Below are 17,854 nucleotides of genomic sequence, written 5' to 3' on the forward strand. Positions count from 1 at the left end.
TTGTTGGGGCTGGGGCTGTAGCTCAGTGGTAGAGCGCTCGCCTAGCACGTGCGAGGCCTTGGGAGGGGCCTCGATGGGTCCGGGTGGGGGTCAGCCGGGCCAGAGCACCACTTGGTGGTAGCCCCAGGTAACTGAAGTGGCCCTGCAGTGGGGGAAGGTCCCGGCAGCCTAGCGCCCACCTGAGGAGGGCTGAGCCGTGACTCCCGCCCGGTACCCATGGCCGTCACTGTACAGCGAGGCCCTGGCGGCTCCTGGTGGGAAGGCATGTGTGGGAGGTGAGAGGGGTCCCTCCCTGGTGGGCCTCCCACAGCCCTGTCCCCCACCAGTCCTGAGAAAAGCTCAAAAATCCCAGTGAGGGTCCTTTGAAGCCAAGGTCCCTGACACAACGCGTCTGAGCAGCAGCCCCAGCCAGGAGCAGCCACACGGAGACCTGGCAGGTCGTGTGCGTCCGGGAGGGGACGTTAGGGGGAACCCAGGAAGTCCACGTGAAATCGTGACCATGACAAAGTGAGTGAAGAGATACTGCTTCCAGAGGGCGTCTCTGACAGTGCCACCATCAACGGACGTCCCCATCTCCTGGCTGGAATGGGACTGCTGCCCACGGCTGGCCACCTGCAGCTGCCCCAGGCTGGGGTGCCATCAGACCAACTGGAGGCGCCTTGCTGAAGGCCCTAGAATCCTGCCACCGCCCATCATGACGTAACCCAACCAGAGCCTACAGGGGGGACCTTCGTGGTACATTTCACAAGCACCGTGTGGGGCTGTTCTATGAAAGGCCAGTTTTATTATTTGAGTTACACCATTCCATAGTCCAATAATCAAAAGTGGGAAAGTAGAGCCCTAGAGATGGTGTTGGATTCCAGCCCGCGAGCCTCTGCGCTGTGGAATAAAGTTAAGTCTCCAACTAGGTGTGGTGGTGCTCACCTGTGATCCCAGCTACTGGGAGGCCAAGGGAAGAGGATGCAAGTTCGAGGCAAGCCTGGGCCCCGTAGAAAGACCTGTCTCCGGCCAGGCCCAGGGGCGCAGGCCTGTAATCCCAGCAGCTCTGGAGCCTGAGGCAGGGGGATGGAGAGTTCAAAGCCAACCTCAGCAAAAGCAAGGCCCTAAGCAACTCAGTGAGACCCTGTCTCGAAATAAAATACAGAATAGGGCTGGGGATGTGGCTCCGTGGTTGAGTGCCCCTGAGTTCAATCCCCAGTACCCCCCCCCAAAAAAAAAATAAAAAATTAAAAGGACTGGGGATCAGTAGAATAAACCGGACAAAACTTTCCTATGTTCATATATGAATACACATCGTATACAGCGAGAATGGGAAGTCATACTGCAGTACGTATGGTAAGTGAAAATATGGGCGGGGCTGGGGCTCAGCGGTAGAGCGCTCGCCTAGCACGTGCGAGGCCTTGGGTTCGATCCTCAGCACCACGTGAAAGTAAAATATTGTGTCCATCTGCAACTAGAAAATAAAATATTTATAAAAAACAAGTCAAAATACACTCTACAGTCATGCATATCTAGAAAGAACAAGTAAAAATAATTTTAAAAAAAGGACTGAGGGTGCAGCTCAGTGGTACAGCCCTGGTTCAATACCCAGCAAAAAACCAAACACACACATAAACTAAGTCTCTTGCTCTATTTCTTTTTCTTTTTAAGCCCTTGAGTATTTATCTTTTTTATTGATTTGAAAGTGCTCTTTATGTAGTAAAGACACTAAGACATACAGTTCTGACATCCATGTCACCAATACTTCCTTCAGCTTGTCGACCCTTTAATGTCTTGTGGTGTTTAAATGGACGTATGCCTTGTGTGCTTAAAGACGGTCTGTTGCTGTTTGCGCCCATGGTTTCCACCCTTCCTGTCTCTCCACCCCGAGGTAGTGGGCGCACTCAGCTTTATTTCCTTTTAGCATCTGAGCCTGATTTTCTCTTCCCGTCCTCGAGACCCTTTGTGTGTGTGTGCGGGGCTGTTTGCTGGTGCTGGCAGGATGGTGCCCCGTCTTCTGGGGAGGCTGCTGTGGAAGGCTTCAGCGCCTTCTCAGCCTCCAAAGGCAGCGCCTCCCGCCAGGCCCTGGCGAGCTTGGGTCAGAGACCCGTCTCAGCGCCCTTCCCGCTGCGCTTGCCCGCTCTCTGCTGCATTGGGCTATCTGGTGCAGTTTTCCCCAAGAATGTGAGAATCACATGCTAAAGAAGAAAGTGTCCTTGTTGATTTTATTGGAATTGCATTTGCTGTCTAATTCGTTAAGAAATAACCTGTGTTTTGAGAAGCTAAGTCCAGGACTGTGGTACTTCCTTCTTGAGTGCTTGGCCTGGTGAGATGGCATGCACCTGTAGTTCCAGCTCCTCTGGGGGCTGAGGGCAGGAGGGCTTGAGTCCAGGAGTGTAAGACCAGTCTGAGCAACATAGTGCCTTAGACACATCCGAGGGATTCAGGAGGCTGAGATAGGAGGATGCCAAGTTTGAGGCCAGCCTCACCAACTTAGTGAGACTCTGATTCAAGATAAAATAAAAGCCAAGCACAGTGGCACACACCTGTAATCCCAGTGGCTTGGGAGGCTGAGGCAGGAGGATCACAAGTTCAAAGCCAGTCTCAACAGTGGCGAGGCACTAAGCAACTCAGTGAGACCCTGTCTCTAAATAAAATTCCAAATAGGGCTGGGGTGTGGCTCAGTGGTCAAGTGTCCCTGAGTTCAATCCCCAGTACCAGAAAGAGAGAGGGGGGAGGGAGAGAGAGGGAGAGGGAGGGAGGGAGAGAGAGAAGGGTTGGGTTGTAGTTAGGTGCCAAAGTCTGCCTGGGTTCAATCCCAGTACTTCAGGAAAAAGAAAAAGAGCCCTGCAGATTTCTTTTTATCTTTATTCCTAGTTATTCTGTTTTGATTGGCATTGTAATATTTTCCTATTATTTTTTCCTTTTTTTAGTATTTATTTTTCGTTTTAGGTGGACACAATATCTTTATTTTTCGTTTATGTGGTGCTGAGTTTCGAACCCAGTGCCTCATGCATGGTAGGCGAGCGCTCTACCACTGAGCCACAACCCCAACCCTTGTTTCTTATTTTTAACCTGAAGTTAGTATACATGTTGTTGACGTTCACACCCTACTTTGTGTACAGATTAAGGTGCCCGTCACTCAAGAAGAGGCCAGCCTGGCCTCCTCCCTGCCTCCTCCCTGGCCTCCACCCTGGCCTCCTCCCTGCCTGCTCCCTGCCTGCTTCCAGGGGTGTTTTGGTGCTTTCCACCCCAACCCTCAGGACCTCAGGGCCTTCCCTTCCAGCCCTGAAGCAGCCGCTCTTCTTTGTTCTCATGTCTTCATGGGACAAGAGCAGGTGGGACCTCCGGTCCCTTCATGCTGTCACCTCTCCCCCAGGTGAGGAAACGGAGGCTCTCATTGCAGCCCACCTGCTCTGGGGCCTCTCAGAAGACCTGAGGCCCTGTCCCATGGAGGCCCCGGGTGTGTGCCCGCTGTGGTCTGGGTCACCCAGGCCTCCTCCACACGGCCTCGGAGGCTTCCAGTCCTGCCGTTAGGGCTGGCGGAAACCCCCACAGGGGAGTGGAAAGTCCAGAATTCTACAGGGGCCGCTGTGCTGACCCCCAACCGGAGGCCAGGTGGCACCTGCCCACTAAAATAGGCTCCAGGCCCGGGCCCGCCGCACCTGCAGGAGGCCAGGGCTTCCCAGAGAGCCAAGGAGACGGGGACCTTGCGGCAGTTTCCATTTCTCCTGTCTGCTCCTCTGGCTGGGGCGTCCTCACCTGGGAGGGAAAGTCCACCAGGCTGAGGGGGTGGCCTTAGGGGTGCTGGTGCTCGGAGGGGGCTGGGCTGAGCACACGGCGTCCCTTGGGTGCCTTCCTGTGTGAGCTCTGGAGCCCACGGGCCCAGGGATCCCATCGGTGAGCTTCGCTGTGGCCAGACCTGGGCACACGCTCCAGGAAGTGAGCAGAAAGTCCCAGAATGGGCAGGAGTCACAGGCCATGGGGGTCTGAGTGGCCTCAGCTCATGCTTGAACACTTTTACCCAGTGTGCCCAGAGGAGAGGGCAGGAAAGGCCAGCAGGCAGCGGCCTCCGCCCCGGCTGTGGAGGAGAACCTGGCTCTCGGAGGGGCAGCCCAGGTGGGCCACGGCCAAGCGTCCCCGGGTGTCTGAGGCAGCACAGTGCAGGGTGTCACCCAGCTCCACGGCCACGACCCACAGCACTGGCCTTGGGCTCAGAGCCCTGAGGTGGGCGGCAAAGGGCCTGTTCCCAGCCCAGTCTCCGGAAGGTTCTCTGGCTCCAGCCCTCCCTCCCTCCTTCCTTCCTCCTCCTTCCTCCCTCCTCCTCCCTCCTCCTCCTTCCTCCTCCTTCCTCCTCCCTCCCTCCTCCCTCCCTCCTTTATTCTCTCCCTTCACTGAGGACGGGAAACATCTTCTAGTTTGCTGAGGTTCACTGACGTCAAACCTGCCATCCTCTGGACCCAGCCTCCCAGTCACTGGGATTGCAGGAGGGTGGCCTGTGTCCACCCTCTTGTTTCTTCACAATTGCTTCTCAGAGAAGGAGTGGACTTGCCCGGAGTCACCCCAGGGAGGGCCAAGCTCAAAAGCCCACCCCACTCCTCCATCAAACTGGGGCCCTCCACCTGATCCCCACAGCCCAGACCTGGAGCACTGAGGAGGGACCCTCCACCTGATCCCCACAGCCCAGACCTGGAGCACTGAGGAGGGCCCTCCACCTGATCCCCACAGCCCAGACCTGGAGCACTGAGGAGGGACCCTCCACCAAGTGTGCAGGTCCCCCAGGGGTCAGTGCTCCCATCTAGCACCAACCCCCGTGGACGTTTCTCATCAGTGCCACTTGGAGGTGCCACCATGTCTGGCCAGCCCAGAAGAGGCTAGGGGCACTGTCCTGACTTCTCACCCAGGACAGAAGGGGGAAGCCGGAGCCCTCCCCTGAGCTCCTCTGCTGCACCGGGTTCCAAGGCAGTAGCCCTGAGGGTCAGTAGGTCCAGGGCTTGGCCTGCAGCCCTCCAGGGAGAGGAGGAGGCGGGGCAGGCTGGCTGCCTTGGAAACCTTCCCTTATCACAGGCCAATCTGCAATCCTTGCAGCAAAAGCCCCTGCCCTGATTGGCTCCTGGGCAGCGGCCTTTGCCCTTCCCAGGGTGGGCCAGTATAACAGAGCCCCTGGGCCGGGCCTGCCAGGCGCTCTGGAGCTGGCAGCTCTCCCTGCCTGACCACAGGGGCTTCTCGGCAGGGAGCGCAGGCAGGGCACGCAGACGCCTCTGACAGCCCAGGAGCTCAGAGAGACTCCAAGGCAGAGGGACCCTGAAGCCGAGGGACACTGTGGTGGGGAGAGGGGCTGCCAGCCTCCCAGCCCTGGGACCCCCACCCAGCCCTATGGCCTGCGAGACTCGGGCTGCTGGGGACTCGGTGCCGCGCCGCCTCCTGAGACTGTACCGCACCGAGATCGCCGTGGCTGTGGACAGCGCCTTTCCGCTGCTGCATGCGCTGGCCGACCACGACGTGGTCCCTGAGGACAAGTTCCAGGTGGGCCCCGCCCACACGCCAGCGGATGACCCCAGAACTAGTGCCCAGGATCGCTGCCCTAGCCCTCCCAGCCTCCCCTGCCCCTGCCCACAAGCCAGGTGTGGACCCAGCCACAGCCCTCCTGCCACCTCCCCCAGGAGCCAGGGGAGGTCTCCAGGACTGGGTGCAGGTGGCCCTGCCCCTCGCCCTCCATGCCCCCATACCACCGTCCCCAGGAGCCGGGGGAGGGGCCCAGAGGACCAGACCTTCTGCCGTCTGCGGCTGCCTCCCAGCTTGGTGGGAGAAGCCGCCACTCAGAGGCGCCGCCTGGCTGTTGCTGCAGGAGACCCTTCGTCTGAAGGAGAAGGAGGGCTGCTCTCAGGCCTTCCATGCCCTCCTGTCCTGGCTCCTGACCCAGGACACTGAGGCCATCCTGGACTTCTGGAGGGTTCTCTTCAAGGACTACAACCTAGAGCGCTATGGCCGACTGCGGCCCATCCTGGACAGCTTCCCCAAAGGTGTGCCCGGCCCTGGGCTGGGCTCCTGGTTGGGTTCAGCCTTGTTGGGGGATTGGGGCAGCTGGTGTGAGGTGGAAGGTGTGTGTTGGGGTGTCTGGGGAGGCCCCCAGTGACCCCCAAGACTCTTGGATTCTAAGAGGCAAAGGGCAGAGGACTTGTCCACCTTGCTCTGAGGATGTCCAGTCCTATCCTCCAGACCAAGGAAAGGCTCTAAGACCCTGCTCCTGCCCATGAGCTGCAGATGTGAACCTCAGCCAGCCCCGGAAGGGGAGGAAGCCTCCTACCAGCCCCAAAGTCTCAGTACTGCCACCCAGACCCCCCACCAAGAGGAGGGCCCCGGAGGAGCCTCGAGCCGCCCCATCAGCAGCCCTGACCCCAAGGGGCACCTCCAGCCCAGGTATCCAGTGGGAGATGGCCGTGGTCACAGTCTCCCCTAGGAGTCCCACCCCCTCCCTTTCTGGCTCCAGGGTGTCTGTCCCACCTGCCTGGGCACAGAAGCTGCCTGTCCAGGCTGCAGAGGCCACTCTGGGTACTGCGAGCCATACCCTGGAAGGGTCTGTCTGAGTTTTTAAGTGGTAAAGGGGCAGGAGGGTCTCATTTTCCTTTCTACTGGTGAGGAAACCAGAGCCCAGTACCATGAAGGAGCCCACAGGGAGTCAGGGCCAGCACCTGACTCCACCTGCTGCCCTCCCACCTGGCCACCAGCATTGCCCCCGCCCCTGCCGAAGCCCCCTGCTCCCAGCTCTCCCTTCCAGGCTCCCACGTGAAAGCCAAGCCAAAGAAGCCAGAGGGCCACGTGGAGCCACAGCGCCTCCCGCTGGGGAACGGTGAGCAGGCCGGGTCCAGGGAGCTGGGGACACAGGGAGTGGGGCCCAGGGAGCAGGGCCCAGGGAGCTGGGGAACTGGGAGCCGGGGGGCCAGGGTTGGACGGAAGGGCTCACACCGTGGAGGGCTGTCTTGGGAGCAGGGCCAGGCTGGCCTGACTTCTCGCCCTACGGGCCAACCTGTGCAGGCACATGTCGAGAGAGGGGACACCTGGGGTTTTAGCGTGACCTTCCAGGGACTCCGCACTGTCCTGCACTGGGACCCTCCTTTAACCCCCGCTCTGCCCTCCTATGATCCCGTCTTCAAGGCCCAGGCCCATGTGTGAGGAAAACATCTGCTCCTCACTGGGCGCAGCGTAGACTGCCTCTCCCATTGCCCAGGACACCAGCCCACAGACGCCCTGTGCTCAGAGCTGCCCAGGACGGAGTGGGGTTCAGGAACCATCCTCCCAGGCGACAACCCCCATTTGGGTGGTCCCTTCCCCAGGAATTCAGACCATGTCTGCTTCAGTCCAGAGAACTGTGGCTGTGTCCTCTGGGGACATCCCAGGAGCCCACGGGGCCGTGGAGGGGATCCTCATCCAGCAGGTGTTTGGGTCAGGTAGATGCACAGGGTGGGGAGAGGGTGGCAATGGGGACCCTCCCCTCTGCTCCCTGGTGGTCCCAGAGTGGAGGCAGCCAGCTTCCTGCACTGGCTCCGTGGGCTTTGGAGGGGCTGAGACGCTGAACTTCCCCGAGTGGGAGGGACTTCTGCCCAGCCAGCGGCCCAGGCCACCCCCAGCACAGGATGCCCATCGCCCCAGGTCACCTCCTCTCCACAGATGGGTCCTGCTGGGACACAGGTCACACCCTCAGTTGTATCCCACTCTCCACTGGGGATGGCCTGCAGCCTCGTGTCCCTGCTCCGGTGCCGCCGGTGACGAGGTGTCCAGTCCCCTCACACCCTGGCCAGGTCCTTCTCCTGAGCCCCAGGAAGCTAGCGAGTGACCTACCTACCGGGCAGCCAGTTTCTGGCTATCGGGAGCCAGCGTGTCATCTGACCAGGACCCAGCAGGGCCTACTGGTGGCAGACCACCAGCCATCACGTCATCCAATCGACTGTCCCTGCCACAGAGTTCTCTCTGAGCTGGACACGGGCTATGGACACCAAGGACGGCCAGAGTGGGCCTGGGAGCAGATGCCAGCCCTGGTCTCCCCATCAGGGGTGGTCCCAAGGGCCCTGTATGAGTGAGCTAGGGCTGTTACAATGACCGCCAGACTGGTGGCCTCAACAGACCCCCAGGGTGAGGTGTGGGCAGGGCCACACCCTCTGCAGGCTCTGGGAGGTCCCTCCTGTCTGGGGCTGCCCGTCCCCCCTGGGCTGTGGTGGCCTCACCCCAGGTTTTGCCTGTCTCACATGGCCTCTCCACACCAGTCATTGGGTTTAGGGTCCAGGGTGACCTCATGTTATCAATTACATCTACAAAGATCCTATTTCCAGATGGGGTTCTATTGTGAGGTTCTGGGTGTGTGTGGATTTGGGGGCCTGTCCAGTGTGGCACAGTGCCCGGGACCTGGACCTGCCTTGGCTGGGATGGGAGGGGGGTGGCAGAGGGGCAGCAAGTCACAGCTCATGCAGCCCGTCTCTGCCACACACCCCACCCCAGTAGTGGCTGGGGCTGTGGGAAGCTGTGAGCCCAGGACAGCTGGCATCTCCTCCCAGGGGGCTCCAAGAAGTGCATCCAGGTTGGGGGGGAGTTTTACACTCCCGGCAAGTTTGAAGACCCTGGCGGAGGTGGGAAGAGCAAGACGCGCAGTGGTGGGGGTATGAAGCCTCTGGTCCGAGCCAAGGGAACCCAGGGCACTGTCCCAGTAAGCACTGCCCTGACCCCCTGGGGAGGCTGGGCCCTGGGGAGGCTGGGGTGGGACCCATCCCCCTCCCCACCCGGCAACTGTGCTGCCCTTGGGCCCGGGCTCTGCTAGGCAGCTGGGGGCTGCTGTCAAAACGCACCTGGTGCCAGTGGCCACGGGTGCCCTTTAGTGCCCAGGGTCCCTCCACTGTGGCCCTCTTCTCCCTTGCAGGGTGGAGGTGAGCAGAGGATTATCCAGCAAGACAGGATCCCAGTCCTTCCAGCCCTCCCGGGTGAGCCCCAACTGCACCAGGTAACGCCCTAGGCCGTGAGAGGAGACCGCCCTCCCCATGGCCCCATGCAGGTCTTTCTGAGGCCTCTGCGCTTGTCCTGGGCACTTAGGTGCCTGAAGCACAGAGGCCAGAGCTCCTGCCCAGGCCTAGCATCTCCTCCCCCGTGCCCCTCCCCTTCCCGGCTGTGTGTTTTTCTGATAAAACACAAGTTTCACATGAGTCTGAAAAGTGAGATCCTCTTGGACTTTTGAAATCAGTGTTGGTCCAGGCTGAGTGAGCGTCTCTCGGCTAGGGGGTGGCGGGGACTGCTGCCAGGCAGAGCTGGAGGATCCTCAGGGATGTCCAGCTGTCCTTGGCTCCCAGCACTACCTCTTGGTGAGGTGGACAGGTGTGGCCAGTGTCTGCCATCCTTGGTTACAAATCCCAGCACTTGGTTCCAGGTGCTCTGCTGGCCTTGAGCACCCAGGGTGGATAGTCCTGTCCTGCTCTGTAGCAGTGCCCTGGCTGTCCCGTGCCCATGAATATTGCCTTGAGTGTGAAGGTCACTGCAGGACCAGCCTGGTGGCCTGGTGCTCCTGGAGGAGGTGCTGTCCTGACTCCTGGCTGCAGAATGAACACTACCCAGGCAGAGGCCCGGGAGGGTGGAGGCCCAGGGGAGGGAGCAGCAGGTGCCTGGGGCTGATAGGAGACTTCTTGGGGCCCCTCCTCAGGGGCTGCCTGAGGGTGGAGTACAGGCCAGGGGGCCACCAGGAATCCAGGGGCCACGAGTGAAAGGGCTACTTCCATGAGGGATGGCCTGGCAGGTCTGTGTCAGAGCTAGAACCCTAGAGGTAGACAGGCTGTGGGCCAGCCAGAAGGCCGGGAGGGCCCTGGGAGTCCAGGTCCCCAGAGATGAGGCGCTGCAGGCGGGGCCATGGCAGGGGAGGGGCTCTTGGGAAGGGTGCCCCCTCCAGGGTCTGCATGGCTCACTCTTGCCTGCGCCAGAAGAACGAGGACGAGTGTGCCGTGTGCCGGGACGGCGGGGAGCTGATCTGCTGTGATGGCTGCCCCCGGGCCTTCCACCTGGCCTGCCTGTCCCCACCACTGCGGGAAATTCCCAGGTGAGCACGTCGCCTGGCATCATGGAGGCTGCCATCCACTGACCCTGAAGGAGAAGACACCCAGAAGACTCTGGATCCAAGGGGGGAATTGAGGCCCTCCTGGGGGGGCTTTGGTTCAGGGGCTGGCTGTGAGCGGGGCCTGGGTTCTCACACCAGGTCACCTGCCTCCTTGCTTGTCCACATAGTTTACCCAGGTCAACAGGACCCCTGAGGGCAGCAATGCCCCAAGCACAGAGGCCCAAGGCAAAGGTGGCCATCCCATCCCCTCTTGCCTTAGGGGCATCCACCCCCTTCCTAGGCACACCAGAGTCCTGCTCCCAGGTGGACTGGGGGACACAGAGGCCACAGAGCCCCAGTCCCCAAGGGCTGACACTACCTCCAAGGACTGGTGTCACTGATCATGCCATGAGACCCTGACCTCGGTGGGGTGTGAAGCCTTCTCAGTCCACGTCTGAGCAGAGCAGTCTGTGGGAGGGGTGGCCGAGGGAACCCAGACCAGTTCTGCCCTGCGCTCCCGGCTGGGTCTCGTCTCTCTGAGCCCGTCTGTCTCTGAAAGGAAGGTCCAGCCAGGCCCTCCCTCCACCCCTCTGATGCTCACATTCTTCCTCTCCCCTTTGCTCCTAACCGTCGCCTATTCCTGGGCATCATTCCCTTGTGGAAATGTGGGTGGTCCAGCTGAGGGGGGCCCACCAGCTGAGCACCCTGTGACAGACAGGCACAGACCACTGCAGGGTCCTGGGCATTGGAAAGTATGAGGGTTCATCAGAGAAGCACTCATAGGGCACACTGACCACGCTGGCCAAGGCTATCCCACTAGGGGTCAATATCCCACGTCTGGGCTCTCCTGCTCACGAGCACTTGCAGCCTGCTCCACTTCCCCACCTATAAAAGGAAATGGTGGCTTGCAGAGTGGCCAGGCCTCCCTTGCCTGTGGATCTGTGAGTCCATCTATAGTCTCTGCTTTGTCTTGCATGCTTCTGACTGGTGGCCACACGAGCAGCGGCACCTGGAGGTGCGCATGCTGCCTCCAGGGGAGAGTCCAGCAGGGCCTGCCCCAGGCCGAGGAGCACCGGCCTCCAGAGCCACCTGCAGAGCCCACGGTATGCCCAGGCCTGCCCCCAGGCTGGGTGACCTCTTCCTGTGTCCTGCCCCTCTGGAGTCCTACCTCCTGGCCACCCCTTGCGTTGGGCCTGCCCCAGTGGTAGAACTGTGCCCATCCCCTGCCTGATCAATTTGACCCTATAGTTGGCACCTTCTGTGAATCTCCTGCAGGGTCCCAGGGCGTGGGAAACTACCCTTACCCCGCTCTGACTGGGGGCCTCAACCCCCCCTAGCACCCTTGGGGCTTCACTGTGACCACTGATAACACTCTCCAAAGGTGTCTGGAGCCTTCTGTTCCAGCAAAGCCCTGAGGGCTATGACCGGGCCCTGTGCATGCCCAGTGTTTTCTCTGGGGCCCTAAGGCTACAGGGCACCCTGTTCTCAGGTGGGGAAAGGGCTAAAGACCTTGTTGAGGGCCAGGGAACCTGGACTTGCATCCAGGTCTCTACATCCCAGAACCCACTATGGGGTCCTTCCCACCACATCACCCCTTCCCCAGGCCCAAGTTCCCAGGTCCCTCTGGTCACTGACTCCCAGGAGGGGCTAAGCAGTGTCTTGCAGCCCTTGGAGTGTTGACTCTCGGGTTCCAGGCCCCCCTGGGACTGCGGCCAGCAGGAGAGGAGGTGAGAGGCCTGCCCAGGGAGCCACTCCCTGCTGTGGACACCACTTTCGCCCCCACACACCTGCTTGCCCCGACTCCCACAGTCACCCTGCCCGTGCTGGACCCTCCTGCCCTGTGCCCCTCCCTGATGAGTGCCAACCCAGAGGGGCAACAGGTGAGTGAGGGGGCAGCACTGAGGGCCGGGCATTGTCTCCAGGGGGCTAGGAGCTTTCAGGGCAGTTGGATGAACCTGAAATAGGAGAGGGGATTATGCCAACAGTGAAGCCACACCCTCCACACCTGAGAGAACTGGAGTAGGAATCAGAGGGTCAGGGTTTGGGGAGGAAGGAGGAAGCAGAGCGGCTAGGGGAGGACGATGGAGGAGGCTGCTGGGATGCGGAAGAGGGGGGTGCAGCAGGGGCGACACATTCCCTGCTTCCAAACACCCACCCAACTCGGGAGCCGGGGCCTCACCACCGAGCCCCTCTGAAGGCCAGACGGTGAGGACCCAATGCCTCCTCCCCGCTGCAGCCCCTCTCGCACCCCCCCCTCCCTCCCAGGGGCTCTGGGCCAGCTCAGGGGCTCTGTGTCTGCAGGGCACAGCCTGAAGGTGCTGAGGTGTTCCTGCGCTCTGGGGACTTGGGAGCCGCCAAACTCACTATCTTCCAGCTGCCACTCGCAGCCTTGCAGTTTCCCTTGGGCGCCCCGGTCCCCTGGGGACTGACCTGCCATCTAACCCTGAGGTGGTCCGGAGGCAGGGTGCGGAGGGCCCGGGTTCCCAGCCACCCCCCTCTATCGCTCTTGTGCAGGGTCCCGCGCTCGGCGCGCGGTGCGGCAGTATGCGGGGACGGGACGGACGCGCTTCGGTGCGCGCACTGCGCCGCCGCCTTCCACTGGCGCTGCCATTTCCCGTCCGTTGCCGCCGGGCCGGGGTGAGTTGGGGTGAGTTGGAGTGAGTTGGAGTGAGTTGGGGTGAGTGGCGCGGCCGACCTGGACGCGAGGGTTGGGGAGGGAGGGTCGGTGTCCCCACAGCAGAGGGCGCTCCGGACCCACCCAGGCCTCTCCGCCCCTCCGCCAGCACCCGCCTGCACTGCAAATCCTGCTCCGGAGACCCAGGCCCCGCCGCCAGGGAGGGAGCGCCAGCCCCCAGCCCCGCCGGCCCGCCCGCTGGGCCGGCCAAGGTCAGTGGGTCCGGGGGCGGGTCCGGGGGGCGGTACCTTGCGGGGAGCGCATCTCAGCGGAGACGCTGTACCCACTGACCGTGTGTTAGTTATTTTCATAAAGTATTTTTCATATAAATCGACTCTTTTGATAATTTAAATCTACTTAAAAAGGAAACGTCCTAAAAAATAGCAATTTTGAAGTCCTTGGATGCAGAGCTCGCCCATGGGCCTACTAGCCCTCGGCCCCTAGGACTGCCCGGGGCAGGGGTGAAGGGACAGAGGGAGGAGGTCGTGGGTTGGGGCTGAAACAGGCCGCGAATCCGGTGCTGACCCTGGTCCTCCACGAAATCAGAACGTGGGGCCTTTTGTAGCTAGGGCGCTCAGAGGGCACAGTACCCGAGGTCCCAGCCAGCAGCTCTTTCTTCCGGTCCCCATGCCCCGCGTGATGTCAGATGCCCAAGAAGGCCTACACAAGAGCCTGCCGTGCTTCTGCCTCTGACCGGACACCTGGGGCATCAGAGCAGGACTGCCCTGACCCCCGGGGACTCCAGTGGAACCGTGGCCTGGGCCAGCTCCCGTGCTGTCCCACGTGTGGCACTGGTGTATTCAGGGACACCACAGAGCCTGCTGGGCCCTTGCTTCCTGGGTCCCCTCTCACCAGGGGAAAGCAGCAGGAACAGTCCCCATGCAGACCCCTGGGTTGCTCCTGCTCCACCACCCAGGGCCAGCCCCACCTCTCGGGGCCTGTATTCCCAGACCAGACCAGACAGTGTGGAAGAGCTGAGATTCAGCAATTTTGAGCTACAAACCCAGCAATTTCATATGATTCAGCATCATGTGGGGCCCTCTCCTGCCTCACCCATAAGCCTGGGGATGGCTGGGCCTCATCCCCACGGGCCTGGCATGCTCGTAGGCCAGTGACCGGCTGGCACCAGACCCCACCTTCTCTCTCTGGGCCTTGGGTCTCCTGGCCAGTTCCCAAAGTCCCAGAAGGCCTGTGGAACCCTTGGGGGCAGGCAGCCCTGAGCTCACTTCTGCCCACCCTGCCGCATGCTGCTGCCCCAAGGGTTCAGCATTAGAATCTGCTCTTGTGCTGCTGGTGGCAGCGCCCCCTGGCCCCCAGGCCTGCCAACTCTCTGAGGAAGCCTGCTTCTGTGTTCCCAGCAAAGCTGCAGGGTGGGGTTGACTCTTCCCTCTCTCGGGTTCCAGGCGGGAGATGACTCTGCAGGTCAGGAGCCAGTTCTGCACAGGGATGACCTGGAGTCCCTCCTGAGTGAGGTAATGGTCACCTGGCCTGGGAGAGGCCCACTACTTCTCCACTGCCCCCACCTCAGCCAGGACCTCAGTCCTTACGTGGGCAGTAGGAGCATTGTAGACAACAGGGCTCCCAGAGTGGAGGTCAGGGTCGTCCCTGCCCCTGCAGCTGCTCCTCCAGGAGGGCGCTGGCCCTGCCATGCCCACACAGGAGCCCCAGGGCTGCCACCCCACATTGAGCCCCTCCCACTTCCAGCAGGCACACTAGGTCATCAGAGCCAGGACCCCAGAGGCCCATGGCCCACGGGCTCTCGGCACCAGCCCATGGTGCTGCAGCCCACCCTGTTCCCCAGGGGCACTGGGGTAGGGTGGACCCAGCGCCTCTGTCCCTCGCTCTCCCCACAGCCCGCTGCTTCCTAGGAGGAGCAGGTAGGTTTCCTGGAAAGAGCATCTGTTTCTCAGGGGCCTCGTTGTCTTACAGGAGGACAAAGTCCTCTAGTTGCTCCCACGCCACAAGTGGCCAACATGGCCTCCTCAGTGTCAGCCTGGTCCTTCAGGTTCCCACCACCCACCTGCCCTGTGTGGTGGGTCATATACAGGCAGACCCCCAGCACTGCAGATGTCTAGAGACTCCGGTCCTGAGAGGGACAGGTGACTCAGGCCCTGGATGAGGGTGTCATAGTTCTGAGGCGGGGCAGATATTTGGGGAACTGGAGGGCCTCCCCGGACTCCCCAGTCCTGTTGGAGCATCAGACCCCTGAGCCGAACGAGGAGGGACACAGGGAAGAGGCCACCCAAGAGGCAGAACAGCCGTGGAGGCCCTGCTCTGAGCTCAGCGAGGAGCACTGGACAAGGAGTCTCCTGCTGCTGGCAGTGGCCCTCCTCCCTCCCCTTGAACCAGAGGGTCAGAGGATGTGACTCGGGGTGGGGCGGGGCGGGCAGTCCTCTCTGAGGACCCACCAGGGCCTGTTGTCTTGCAGCACTCTTTCGAGGGCATCTTGCAGTGGGCCATACAGAGCATGTCCCGCCCGCTGGCCGAGGCGCCCCCGTTCTCCTGATCCAGGGAGGCCCAGGACCCCGTGACCACATGGCGGATGATCTGAGCCTGCACTCACACCGTGGGGCTCTTCTCAGAGGACAGAGGGGCACATGTGCAGGCCGGGCTGGGGCCAAGAAGAACTGGAGAGTTCCAAGTGCTGGCCATGCTGGCCTATGGGGGACACAAGACCATCATGTGTCCTGAAATTAAAACCGCTTCTGTGGGGCTTGGAGGTGCTGCACTGCCTTGGTTTGTGGGGTGGATTCCTGCTCCTGCCGTGCAGGCCCTGCGGCTGGAAAGGCCCAGCAGAAGCCACAGGGAAGGGAACAGCTCCTGTGCCCCTGCAGCAACGTTAGGCCCTGTGTGGCCCCCGAGGCCTGTGGGGCCGGTCACACCTCTACCTCACCCCCCAGCACCCTCCCGGTGCCCCAGGCCTCCCTCCTAAACTCGGATGGCCAGGCTCAGAGGGGGGTGGGGGGGGTGGTTGTGTGGCGCTGCTCTCCGCAGTCTCCTCCCTTGGGGCTCTGAGCGGGGCTTGTGACCTGGAGGCTTGCTCGCTCGCTAGCTCACTTGTGCGAGAAGCCTGTGTGCACAACACTTCCCAGGCCTTGGGGTCCCAGAGGGGGATTCCGGTGGAGGGCAGTGACCTCACCTGGGGCGACTGCTGTGAAGCACAGACCAGGGCAGGGCCAGAGAGGACGGGAACTGGGCTGGAGCTCCCTGGAGGGGAGAGGAAATGGGGACGGTGGATCCGTCTGGGCACAGCAAGGAGGGGGCCTGCCCTGCTGGAGCCAGCAGGGCCTATCTGCAGGACAGACAGGAGGTCAGGGGTTGGGCCCAGCCGCCCATGGGGGCCGGGACAAGGGGCCAGGGCTGTGCCTTATTTTATCACAGTGCCTGCCCTGGCACTTGACTTCAGTCCTGGTTCTGACCGACTCCTGCTGGGAATGTGGCTTGGGACAGGACCTCGCCCAGTTCCTGGACACATCCCCAGGTGGAGGTGATGGCAGAACCTTGGTAACATCCCACCTGCAGACCCTGTGACAGAATGAATGCCCAGATGGGGATCAAAGACCCTGGGAGGGACGGGAGGGCCTGCAGGCCTCGCCATGCATGGCGTGCGGAGCTGGGACACATGTCCTGACATGGGCCACATGGCTTGTGTCCTCGTGCCTGCCCTGGAAGGGCTCAGGAAGGGAGCCACAGCTAGAGGTGATAGCAAGGACACTCAGTCCCCTGTCTCTCAGTCCGCCACCCCCAGGGGCCACCTCTCTTCACAAGCCTTGGGGGCGAGATGGAGAGGCCATGGAGAAGGTCCGAGCTATGTAGTCCTGTCCACCAGTGTCCACACTACCCTCCCTGGCCCAGGAGACCCTCCAGCCCGTTCCCAGGAGTGCCTGGCCCTCCTCTCAGCTCAGGGAGGGCTGGCTGCACTGGGGCTCACTTGGGGACCCGGGGACACCGGAGAGCTAGCTCCCCGAGTTCCTCTGTAGGCGGGGGCTAGGTGAGCCTCCCCGGGCCCAGTGCCCCCCTTTCTTGGGGCTCCTGGTTCCGTGCACCTGCGCCGTCTCCTCCATGCAGCCTGCTGCTCTAGGGGACCCAGCAGAGCCCCAGCCTCTCTGAGTCCGGCCGCAGTGGGCTCCGTGGGCCAGCTGGGGTTCCCCGCCAGCACTGTTCAGTCCTGTGAGAAACCCCAAGAATCCTGCTCAGGGTAGGCGTGGAGGGAGGTGCAGGATGACCCCCGCCCCTCTGGACCCTGGGCCAAGGAGGCTGCCGTGCGCCTCTCATGGACTTCGATGCTCTTGGAAGTCCCCTACTGCTGGTGGCCAGTGTGCCTCGTTTCATAATAGTGTCCCCTTAGCCAAGCCTCCTGAGGGAGCCGCTCAGCAGCAGAGCCCTGGCCTAACATCTGCAAGGGCCTGGGTTTCATCCCCAGCACAGGAAAAAGGAAAAGAGAAATCAAAGCCCCCACCCCCAAGCCTCCTGACTCTGAGGCAGGACCGTGGCTGGGCAGCCCTGGCTCGCTCTCCAGGCTGCAGCCCCTGGTGTCCGGACTCAACTTGTCCTGCCTGTCCGCGTCTACCATCCAGAGCCCAGAAGGAGGTCTGCCCGCGACAGCCCCCAGTGTCTGCAACTGAGCCCGGGGTGGGTGCCGACGTGGTGGAACCAGCTGGACCTGCAGGCTGTCTATCTCAGAGCCATCCCCCACCTGTGGCCGGTGGCCCACTGTGTTGAGCTGCCCAGGGCCACAGCTCAGGGCCTCAGGGCCTCAGGTCCCAGGTGCCCATCTCTCTCCATTCTGGAGGCTGCATTCGGAAATCAAGATGGGGGAGCGGCCTCCCTTCCTTGGCTTGGAGATGGCGTTGTCCCCCTGTGTCCCCACAGGGTTGTCATTTCTGTGTCCTGATCTGTTCTTAAAAGGCCTCTGATTGGATTAGGGCCCACCTGGTGACTTCATTTTATCTTACATCTTCCATAGTTGCATTCTGAGGGGCTGCGGGACTCTCTTGGACCACACCTGAGTCAGCCTCTTGTGAGTTCTTGACTTGGCCTTGATCTTGGGCTCTGTCCTTGGAGTCCAGTTTCAGCAGGAGCTCTGCACAGTCAGTGTGGAGTCTGACACCTGGAATTTGATCCCCCCCCCCCCC

The 17,854-nt window shown here is 61.5% G+C and overlaps 3 protein-coding genes across 3 annotated transcripts in view; 2 read left to right on the forward strand and 1 right to left on the reverse strand.

Annotated features, from left to right (window-relative positions):
• Dnmt3l (DNA methyltransferase 3 like) overlaps positions 1 to 7,908 on the reverse strand; it is a 21,825-nt gene extending 13,917 nt beyond the window's left edge. Inside the window, exons 1-2 of the mRNA XM_048803950.1 lie at positions 7,823 to 7,908; positions 5,421 to 5,488 (exon numbers count right to left, since the gene is read on the reverse strand). Of these exons, the coding sequence (XP_048659907.1) occupies positions 5,421 to 5,488; positions 7,823 to 7,908 (154 nt within the window). The remainder of the gene's footprint in view (positions 1 to 5,420; positions 5,489 to 7,822) is intronic.
• Aire (autoimmune regulator) lies at positions 5,175 to 15,364 on the forward strand. The gene is given in 15 exon segments (XM_015478364.2): positions 5,175 to 5,505; positions 5,828 to 6,002; positions 6,244 to 6,399; positions 6,758 to 6,829; positions 7,314 to 7,427; positions 8,529 to 8,677; positions 8,888 to 8,968; positions 9,933 to 10,048; positions 11,049 to 11,148; positions 11,740 to 11,925; positions 12,560 to 12,586; positions 12,588 to 12,682; positions 12,829 to 12,931; positions 14,123 to 14,191; positions 15,148 to 15,364. Coding segments are annotated over 15 exon segments (1,671 nt in total). The 5' UTR covers positions 5,175 to 5,355; the 3' UTR covers positions 15,226 to 15,364.
• Pfkl (phosphofructokinase, liver type) overlaps positions 12,056 to 17,854 on the forward strand; it is a 34,741-nt gene continuing 28,942 nt past the window's right edge. Inside the window, exons 1-2 of the mRNA XM_048803951.1 lie at positions 12,056 to 12,061; positions 15,773 to 15,796. The gene's annotated coding sequence lies outside the window, so the exon portion shown is untranslated. The remainder of the gene's footprint in view (positions 12,062 to 15,772; positions 15,797 to 17,854) is intronic.

The sequence above is a fragment of the Marmota marmota genome, unplaced genomic scaffold (assembly GCF_001458135.2).
Source record: "Marmota marmota marmota unplaced genomic scaffold, marMar, whole genome shotgun sequence".
In the NCBI taxonomy this organism is placed as follows: Eukaryota; Metazoa; Chordata; class Mammalia; order Rodentia; family Sciuridae; genus Marmota; species Marmota marmota.